We start from the raw sequence: 10,454 nt of genomic DNA on the forward strand, positions 1-10,454 counted from the left end.
GCGGCCGCTGGGCCCGGTCCGAGGCCGGCGCCGGGTCCAGAGTGCTGGGCTGGAAGACCGGGAAGTCGATCCGCTCCAGCTTCCCACAACATTTCTCCTCCAGGTTCTGGGCACGACAGAAGAGACAAACTAAACCTGCTTTCCTTCAGGTGGAAACGAAACGAGCCGACGGGAAAATACTGAACGGTTAGACGGGCTGATACCGGTCCAATAGAGTTTCAGAATAATAAGGAAAACACCGTATTGTTAAAATATCACAGAGAGGATGGAATAAAGGTAGGAAAGATGAATTTGTAAAACAACTGTTATTGTTATTATTATTATTAATCAGAGAAGGGAAATGTTTCCATAAACATGAATTGTTCAAAAAGAGAATTATTTTATTTCTATGATTTCAGTTCAATGGCAAGTTCAATCTAAGAGAACAAAGAAAGGTTCTCTAAACAGGAAACGGACTCCACTTCCTGTCGGTCTGTCAGAAGTTGCTCTGCAGGGAGATATCTAGAAATAGATTGAACTGGTCTGCAGTGTAGATCCTGACCTGGTAGAAGTCGTGGTTGGCAGCCTGGATGTCAAAGGGATCGTCTCGAGGTGCCTGCTTCCTGCCGCAGTTACAGGCACTGGTGGAGCGCCCCCTGCTGTTGTGGTTCATGATGGGCGGGTTGTGGTCCAGGTCCGGCTTCTCACCTGCAGAAATGACATTAATTTTGGAGGCAAACAGCTGATAGAATTATGATTAATTGTCAACTATTAGATTAAAATTAATTCCAAATGATTAACTCATAATGTTCACTGAAACTTTCTTCATCAACAGTGGCGCCAGCAGCCGCTAGGCGTAGCGTCCTGCGCCAGCAGCCGCTAGCTGTCCGGCGGAGCGTCTGACCTGGCTGAGGCAGCAGGTGGAACTTGTGCACACAGTGTTGGTCCGTCAGGCTGCGCTCCTCACACAGCTGGTGCCCGTTGCTCCAGAACTTGTAGCAGTCTTCGTGAAGCTGCACTGCATAGCGTTGGAAGGCCACACCTCGAGCGTGCTGGCTGTACACCCGCAGCGCCTGCGCCAGCTGGTTCTTGTGGACTGTGGTGGTGTAGTTGTGAGGGAGGTTGGACTGGTAGGCGCTGTGGGCCAGAGGCAGAGCTTTCTGACACCGGTTTTCTGAGAACTTTGTGTCGGCGTCGAGAAAGCCATCCAAGACCTTCGCCTGGCTTTGGACCTTGGTGGCCAGCTCGGCCAGCTCCTCGTCGGTGTTGGAGATCAAGACCTGGTAGAGTCGGGAAGCCAACTGGACCCACTTGGTGAAGGTCGGCAGCTCAAAGTGGGAAGGTTGGGGGTTACGGCCGACACTGTCGTCGAAGCCCTTCTTGGTCAGAACCAGCTCGACGTGCTGCCAGAGGAATTCCTTCAGGCTGCAGTCCACCAGCTGGCCACCCATCGGGCCGCCGGACTCCCTGCTGCCGCTGGGCTGCCGAGCTGACCTACGCATCTGCTGGTACCTCCTTGGCCCGGTGAGGACCGGGGCGGAGTCCTGATCCGACAAGATGCAGTTGGACCGCAGCTGGCCAAGCAAAGCGCCGACCGGGTCGTGATCTGCTGCCGGGATCACGTAGACGAAGGCCTGGTTGGCAGGCACCGTGAACAGACAGTTGCTGCTTTGGTTGGTGAGGACTCGGCTTTTACGGAAGATCCGGTAGATCTGGTCCTCCAGAGCGTGCTGCAGACGCCTCCTCGGGGAATGCTTCTTGGGCTTTTCGGGGTTTCCTCCAGAGTCTGAGCCGTTCCCAGGGACCTTTGGAACAGCAAAGAGAAGAGAACGAGTTACTCTGTGAGCGGCAGACGGGCCATCGGGAGCACCGGGACTTTTCCTGCTGGCCAGGCCACTAAGGGCTAAAGGGTGGGGTCAGCTTGCACTTGAAGCTGCAGAACTTTTGTGGAAATATATTTTTTACATATTTTGTTGAAACTGTTGCTATATTAGTTTGCTATGAGATAATGTATGAAAAAAAAAATTCAAGCTCCACTGTCTTCCCCCAGTGCTAACTAGAACAACCAATCAGGCGGGAGCAGTCAATCACAATCTTGTGGTGCGCTGTTCATCCCAGTTTTCCCTTCCCCATTGCTCTCCGCTATGCTGCAGCTAGCATAGCCACCAAGGATGGCGAATGACAGATAAAGGGTTTTCGTGTAATGGTAAGTTCTTTCTTCACCATTAGCATATTTAGCAGCACATGCATTAAGTTAACTGACAGCGCTAAACCCCACCTCCTGGCACTGATTGGTTGTTTTGGGTTCATTTCTTCAGACGGTGATAGCAGCTAAGGGAGGAGGTCGATCTGCTCACAGATTATCTGTCTCAAACTGTCGCAACATGGTGACAGTTTGAACAAATGTGGAAAAAAACAGTTTTATAAAAGTTACTAATTGCAGCTTTAACAAAATCAATCCATGCTGTTCATGGAGCAGGGAGACTCCAGGTGGTGCAGGTCGTTACGCTGAAAAGCCTGCAGGGATTCACCTGCTCTGTTGTAGGAACGTTGATCAGAACGCCTGCATATCGACGAGAACATGTGCTGAAGTTTCCTCAACAGGGAGGTTGTCATAAATATTCATATGAACTTGTTTCTGATCCATAAATGTGCAGAAAAGATGTTTTCTGGCACTGAATGGATGGATGGATGGATGGATGGATAATGGACCAACTGATGGAAGGATGACTGGAATGAGCGTCAAGGAGAGAGATTACTAAGTAATGGGTGGAAAAAAATAGAATCTGTTAATTCTCTTTTTTAAAGTCTCCCTAGTCTGAAAATTCTTCAATTCTGGACTTTTCCTGTTTATGAAAGAAAATCTTTTTATACCTTTAGATCAGTGTTTCTCCACCCTGGTCCTCAGCCCCCCTGCTCTGCATGTTTTAGATGAGCCTCTGTTCCAGAACAGCTGATCCAAATGATTGCATGACCATCAGGTGCTGCAGAAACCTGGTAATCACCCACAGATACAATCCAGGTGGTAGAAGGGAAACACCTGAAACATGCAGGACAGGGGCCTGAGGACCAGGATGGAGAAACACTGCTTTAGAGAAACTCAAGACCAAACCCTTGAAGAAAATGAAGGGTTTGGTCCCTTCAGGGTTTGGAAGGCCAATGACTGAAGCTTCAACATGAAATGAGTAGTGAAGCAGCAGAAGCTGCAGCTCGGACCTTCAGAGTCGCATTCATCTGGAAGACAAACAGCAGCCGCGGAGGACACGGCCTGCAGTTCAGCTTCCACTCTTTGGACACCGCGCAGTCTTTGATGGCAGCCCGGATCAGTGGCAGGACCTTCTGCCGCAGGGCGTCCAGGGCCCGGAACAGCCGGTCGTAGGTCACATCGAAGGTCTGGCTGGGGTGGACCAGCAGCAGGACGTGGCACACGGAGAACATGTAGAGCAGGTGCAGGCAGTGCTGGCGGTCCAGGCCCTTCCACAAGTCGTGGGCGTCGGCGTGGCTGATCCCGGCGCTCAGGGACCGGCAGGCCCGCAGCAGCTGCCGGCTGTCGCAGACGGAGGACAGCAGCAGGTACAGGACCCGGTTCTCCTGGTCGTAGAGAGCCTGGACGTGGCTGTCCGATGAGTCGCCCTCCTCCGACCCGAACAGAGAAAAGATGTGTTTGTCCGCCAGCGTGTTGATGAGCGCCTCCTTCAGAGGCCCGGTCTGGGTGCTGCTCTTTCCGAACACACCGACCACACACAGCCCGTCCTCCCGGTGAGAAGCGTCCTCCTGCGGCTCCGCCCGAAGCAGAGCCCCGAGGTCCACCGGAGGAGCCATTTTCACCTCCTTCATGACGGAGAACCGCGGAATGAAAACAGAAACGGAACGGTTTCCCAGCACACTTCCGGTTCCATTCACTATAAGGACCGGGTAGGAACCTGTTTATTTAAATTAACAACCCCGTTTTGTAAAAATGTTACTCAATATGTAATTAAACCTATAATTAAAGCAAATTTAACATGTGGAAGAAAAAAACACACCTATTTTATTGTTCTTTTATCAAAGAACAGGATTCATCTAATTTTTACACCTCTAAAACATTGAAATAAAGGGGATTTTTTTCTAAACAGTTCAAGAAAGTCTGAGAGTTTATCCTCATTAAGATAAACAAATGAAATGAAAGGAATTAATTATGGTGTAAAATGCTTACAGAATAAATGGTAAAGCGTTGGCTAATATATCCCAACTCCTGATGTCCATTGGAATGCACATTCAACCCTACAATCTAATGATGGTATTTGAAGTCATTTTGAAAATATTTTCTATCACTGGAAATACTTAAACTATACCAACAGCGAGTTTATTGTGGTACCATGAACTGGCATTGATATTCTTGATTGAAAACAGACAGATCCTCTTCTCTGGTTTCAGAGCAACGCTTGTCTTGTCTGAAGTCTGAATCTCTCATGTCAAGTTCAGATTCAATCTCATTGGTCAATAAAAAAACTAGTTGGTAACAAGAACCATTCCAATTTAATGTTTTTTTGGACAGAGGAGCTGTTTGGCACAAACCAGTGACATTGTTACACAAAAAGGGTTAACTGAGTTTCCATAACAACCATAAAGATGTCCTTTTCAGGGCAGCTTTCTGTTTTGGAGGAAATTTTATAACGGCTTGTCTTTTAATACTAAGAACCTCATTAAATCTCAAAACCTGTTTATTTACTTTTTATTCTTTGGCATTTAAACATGCAGAGCCCTTTGGTCAACAGTTTTCTTTTTTTTTAGATGTATTAATGAATACATTTCCTTTGACATTTACTTTCCCAAAGAAGTCCATCTACCTCCCTCATCATTTAAAGAAACAGTACAAGCTAACCGTGCCGTTATGTGCATCACTGTTATTGCTGCAGCCTTGCAAAAAGAAAATATTTACGTCGCACTTTTTACAGGTCAGAGAACCACAAGCTGCTTTAAAATAGAAACAAAGATTAAAAACGGATGATAAAAGCATAAAAAACTGATAAAAACAGAACACATCCAAAATCAAACATTTTCTCAATATCCACCACAGGTTTTAATACCCATGATAGTCGTCTTGTTAACTGACCATCACTCCATTCACCCAGATTAATAAATTGGTACAAATTAATCTTTTAAACTATCACTGGAAAAACCAAACCCTTCCTACTGTTGCCTCACTCATCCATTTTTTCAGAAATACCTGCATTTTACATTCTAATAAATTAATTACATCAATAGACCAATCATTTCATTTTGCTGCACCAATTATTGGAACGACTTGCAAAAACACCAAAGCTCAGAAGATTAACTCCAATATTGATTTTTATCAACTCAGTGAAAAGCTGTTGACTTATCCTGTATGTTGTAGTTTGTTTAGTCCAGGGATACTCAAGTCCTCCAGAGCTTCTGTCCTGCAGCTTCCAGGTGCTTCATGCTTCAACACACCTGAATCCAGTTTACGGGTTAGGTTAGGCTAACCTCTGACCCCCAACCTCTGACCTGTAACCTCTAACCCTAACCCGGGTCTGATCAGAGTCAATCCTGGTCTGTTGGAGTAAATGTGTATCTAAAAGTTGCAGGACTGGACTTGAGCACTCCTGGTTTAGTCAGTATAAATTTGGTTGTATTTTTATTTTTGTTCTATGATATTCTTCTGTTTTCTGCTGTGTGATGTTTTTATATTTCCTGAACAAGTCATTGTTAAAAAGAGGATTTGTTCTCAATCAGCTTCCCTGGCTAAATAAAGTTTAAAATGAACAATTAAAAGGAAACATAAAACCTGTTAGAAGCCAGTCTTAATAAAAATTATCTGTTTCTTAGAAGAATCGTCTGAGATGAACTGACTGTGAGCTTGGTGCTGCGGGTGAGCTTGGTGCTGCGGGTGAGCTTGGTGCTGCAGGTGAGCTTGGTGCTGCAGGTGAGCTTGGTGCTGTGTTCAGGATGAGACTTTTCTGGGATAAAGTTAGAGAAGGAGAAATTGCAGTGGCGCGATCCGTCTCTAGGGAATCTGTTATTCAGGACATGCAGAGGGAAGCGTGCTGGAGGCAGAACGCTGGTCCTGGAAAGGACGCAGAGTCTCCTCTGAACTGCAGGTGATTTCTGTTAAACTACGGAGCTGGAAAAACTTTCTGCCCCCTCAACTGATATGCTTTTACTTTATTCAGTTAGATAAAAAAAAAAAAGTAATTTATCCCAAAGTGAAATTAAATGTTCTTCTAACTCACATCATCCAAGCACCTTTAGAGCCGTTGTGGGTGACACTGTGGGCACGAAGGATCTCCAGTAGCAGTTCACCTCGCAACGAATCTGAGGACGCCTCTGACTGAATGCTGTTGCTGTTTGTGAGATTCTAACAGCTCAATATCTGGGCAGAACGGACAATTTTCTTCAGTAATATCCTGGATGACCCCAAGTTCTACTAATCCACTTCAATTGCTTTTGTTGCACCTCTTAAATCTTTTCTGGCTGTTTTGTTAGAAAGCAGAGAGACGTTATAGTCACACATCTGATCCGTGAAGATTTGCACTTCCTGCTTCTCTCTGCATGAAGCCTGGAGTTTGCTGAGCTTTTGAGATGCTAATCAGCCAATCAGCTGCTCCCAGCTGTAAAAACAATCTTTGTTGCCACGGTTACTCAATATAACTGAAAAAAAAAAAAGTAAAAAAGTGTGAGCAAAAATCGCTTCAGCTGCACGGTGTCCATAACCAGAGGGAATAAAAAAATGAAAAAATAAAAACGATGAAAAGTTTTAAAAAGAATGAATGAAAAACAATAGTAACAATTGTTTCTTTATATTTATTTCATTTATTCAATTAGGGATAATTACAAATACATTGGTATCTTCTAGTGTTAAAGCAGCATCTAGCCTCTGGAGGATTTTAAAGGATAAGAAAAATAAGAAAATAAAAATGTGGAAAAAAAGGATGATATAATCTGTGTAGCATAGAAACTACAAGTTTTAAAAGAACAATGTAATTTATAGGAACAGGACGTTTTTGCTGTTCGGTATGTGTAACTGTTTGACCTCTGACCTTTTCTCTTATTTAAGGTGAGCTGACGTCATGTGATCCACTAACGGTTTAAGCTCCACATTCACTCTCCTCCCTCTGAGGGATTAGCGTCTCTAGTGAGCGACAGGCTGAAGCCGAAAAGAAAATTTAAAAACATAACAATCTTCAGATCAGGCTGACCTCTGACCTCTGGCCTGAACCTTCAGATCAGATTCTAATTCAATTGGTCAAAATCCAAATAAATACCCAAACATTTGCTGGTGTATGTCAGTAATATTGTTATGAAGATAATCACATAACTGTTTCAGGAAATCGTCTCATATTTATTCAGAAGAAAATTATTCATGCAGCATAAACAATCTGAGAAAAAGTCTGAATTCTTTGTGTTCTTGCCATTGACAGGAATTTAAATATTGTTTTTTTTCCCAGCATTTTTTCTTGCTTATGGAAAGAGAAATAAATTCTGAGAAAAACGTCAGAATACTTTTTTCCTCTTCCATGCAGCTCTGACTGAATGATAAATGATTAACTTATTAAAATAGAAAAGTCCATGAGAGATTGCTGATTTGATTTGATTTCATTTCAAGGTCACTGCTCTTCCTCCCAACACTCATCCTCCTTCGTGATGGCATGTTGACTAAAAGCTCTCGGACGTCAAAGCAAGCGGCGCTGGCTGCGTGCGCGGTCACGTCAAACGCCGTCTTCCCTCTGACGTCACTGCCTCCTGATCAGCCGAAATCCCTGATAACGCGGCGCGCGCTCCCGCTCGGCTCTGAATGGGGGCTCGGTCCAGCCGGTGACAGCTCGTCCAGTCCGTCTAATCCACGGCTCGCCGCTCCGACACCACCGGCCGTCCTCGGGCCCCGCTCCTCCGGTTCTACACAGGTATTCAGGTAAGACGGCAGCAGGAGGTGCAGGCTGTTCTCACTTTGCTCCCTTTTTCAGACAACTTGGTGCTTTGTGTCCGTCTCTGCCCAGGAATGAGAAATGATGGCCGGCTCTGCAGCAGAGGAGAAAACCTTCCGCCGGTTCCTGGAGCTGTTTGTCCGGGAGATGAGGCTGCCTCTGCAGGAGGGCGACCCGGTGCCGATGCGCCCCTTGTCGGACCTGGTGACGGAGGACGAGGTGGAGGGGGAATGCCTGGACCTGTGCCTGCAGCACCTCTACAAATAGTTAAGAGACTTTACTTTGTGTCCTGGCATGCGCGCGTTTCCGTGTTTCAGGCTTTCATCGGGTTGGTTTGTTTTTTCCCAAACTGGGTTCTTCTGGTTCTGACACCTTCATGCTTACCTGCTGCTTGGACGGGATGAAGGGTGTGTCCTACTCCAAGTTCAGACAAGAGTCTATGCGGAGACGCTGTGGAGAATGAAATCGAGCCAAAAGCAGAAGTTAATTCTCACCTCTACCGCTTTGCCCTGCGCGCGCCTCGCGTCACTTTGCGCATCTCGATCGTTTATTCGCTCATTTCTGCGCCGTTTTGCTGTTCTGGCTTCGTGCTGTGGAAGCTGGAGGTCTACAAAAGGTGAACCCCTGCTTTTGCGTAACAGCACAACGTCATGGTGGTGTAGGAGGGGGGGAGGAAGCCATCGCTGCTGAGCGCATCTTCACGCGGGCTAAAAATAACCATCGGTTATGTTATTACAGCAGATCGTTACTAAAAAACCCGCGCAGACACGCAGCCTGAACAGGAGGGAACTCCAGGTTCCGATTCCTCCAGTAAAACCTACTGCAGAGTTCGGAGTGTTGGGCTTTAACCTGGCAGCTGCTGGATGTTCAACCGGAACCAGGAAAACTGGAGGAGCGTTTCGCTCTGGTGCCGCCTGGCCTGGTTTAGAATCCAAAATAGGAGCAGAAACTGTGCTGGAAAGAGGAGCCGGCCGGTCATTTGGGGCATGAAGGAAACCTCCACCCTCCAGCTGGATGCTGAGCTCCGTTTCACGTTGCTTTGTCACGTTGCAACTAGGGCTGAAGCCATTAATCGTGATTAATCGATTGTTGAAGTTTTCGTCAACTAATTTAGTGATCTATTAATCATCAGCTGGAGTATACAGACTCAAAATAGACATTTTCTAAAAGAACAAGACGATCAGAGCACAGCTGTACAGAATATATTTACATTTTACATTTAAGATAAAAAACGTTTGCAAATATGTTTTTATTTCAGAAACTTTGGCTGCATATTTAATTCTGTAAAAAGAATCTGCTACTAAAGTACCTATCCAGTTATTAATTGGTTAATGTAACTGTAGGTAGAAAAAAAAGAATCAATTTACTCCAATAAGCCTGAAGTGGTGAAATGAAACATTTTCTGGATGTCAGAATAATCTGCAGAAAAATCAGTTACTAAAATAATCATTAGCTGCAAATACAAACATCAGTTTATTTTAATGAGGTTTTATGATAGACCAGCAATTCATATAGGGTTTTTCAAACATCTGAAAAGTGTGGCAGGCATCTGATTTCTGCTTTTTTAAGTTAATCTGTAGCAGATAAACTTTTTGTTGCTCCTACAGCTGGAAGTTGTTTTGGGGTGAAAAAGTTTTTTCTTTTTTTTAACCAGCTTTCCACTTGGATCGCACTGATAAATTGGAGGGATGGTAAATTGGTCCTGATTTTCTTAATTTTGGGGAATCTGTGATTGGCCAATATTTCCATGTGAAATGAACCTTATTTATCTCCTCTAAGGTGTAAAAATCATCCACTTTCCCTTTTGCTCCGCCACATTGACAATAGATCGAGACTTCATCAATGACTTTTCTGACAAAAAAAAAGGAAATAAAAACAGAATCTGCAATTTTGCTTTTTAAATATTTACGATTGGCCAGAAAATTGTAATTAGTTCACCGCAAGTTTCCACATCTAAAGATTAACATTTCAGCTGTTTGGTAAATATTTCCAACTCAGATCGTCAATTTTCAATCTGAGATTCTGAACTGGATTTCTGTCTGGATTTGAGCCGATCCGTTTTTATTTCGCTGTGGGTCAAGAGAAGAATCCACAGCTTGTTTCATCCAAACAATGAAAACAAGCAGCAGAGTTAGCACAGCGGGTCTTTAATGCAAAGTTGGCACTTTTAATGGACTTTTTATGCAACTTTGCATTAAAAGTGTAATTATTTACCGAATGACACTTCAAGACGACAGTCGTAGACATTCATAAAGACGTCTTCATGTTCATGATGATGTTGTCAGTCTTATGCACACCCCTTCAAATAAAGTGTTACCGAACTTTTTTGTCATCTATGTTAAATGCATAAATACTCAGAAATTTGTTTTTCTCACATTACATTTATAATATTTTGCCCTCAAAATGAACCGTTCTAATTGGCATCAAGGCTTTTCCTATTGTTTTACATTTGCTCTGCATCTTCCTCTGTTTTCTGCTTCTTGCTTCCTGTTTCCTGCTTTCTGCTTCCTGTTTCCTGCTTTCTGCTTCCTGTTTCCTGCTTTCTGCTTC

At 44.4% G+C, this 10,454-nt stretch overlaps 2 protein-coding genes across 3 annotated transcripts in view; one reads left to right on the top strand and one right to left on the bottom strand.

Annotated features, from left to right (window-relative positions):
- Positions 1-4: 4 nt before the first annotated feature.
- Positions 5-4,126, bottom strand: LOC103131794 (protein SMG8-like; the record flags this gene model as incomplete). The annotated part of the gene is made up of 4 exons (XM_007543521.2): positions 3,196-4,126; positions 884-1,784; positions 542-687; positions 5-106 (listed from the first exon to the last, which is right to left on the bottom strand). Coding segments are annotated over exons 1-4 (1,770 nt in total), but the record flags the coding sequence as incomplete, so codon positions are not given.
- Positions 4,127-6,777: 2,651 nt separating this feature from the next.
- The window catches only part of ppm1e (protein phosphatase, Mg2+/Mn2+ dependent, 1E), a 56,708-nt gene continuing 53,031 nt past the window's right edge, over positions 6,778-10,454 (top strand). The window contains exons 1-2 of one of the 2 annotated variants that reach the window (XM_007543519.2): positions 6,779-7,891; positions 7,977-8,170. In XM_007543519.2, the coding sequence (XP_007543581.1) occupies positions 7,986-8,170 (185 nt within the window). In that variant the 5' untranslated portion in view covers positions 6,779-7,891; positions 7,977-7,985. Of the gene's footprint in view, positions 8,171-10,454 lie in introns of both variants that reach the window. The other variant, XM_007543518.2, reaches the window with a different exon arrangement.

The sequence above is a fragment of the Poecilia formosa genome, unplaced genomic scaffold (genome assembly GCF_000485575.1).
Source record: "Poecilia formosa unplaced genomic scaffold, Poecilia_formosa-5.1.2 Scaffold837, whole genome shotgun sequence".
In the NCBI taxonomy this organism is placed as follows: domain Eukaryota; kingdom Metazoa; phylum Chordata; class Actinopteri; order Cyprinodontiformes; family Poeciliidae; genus Poecilia; species Poecilia formosa.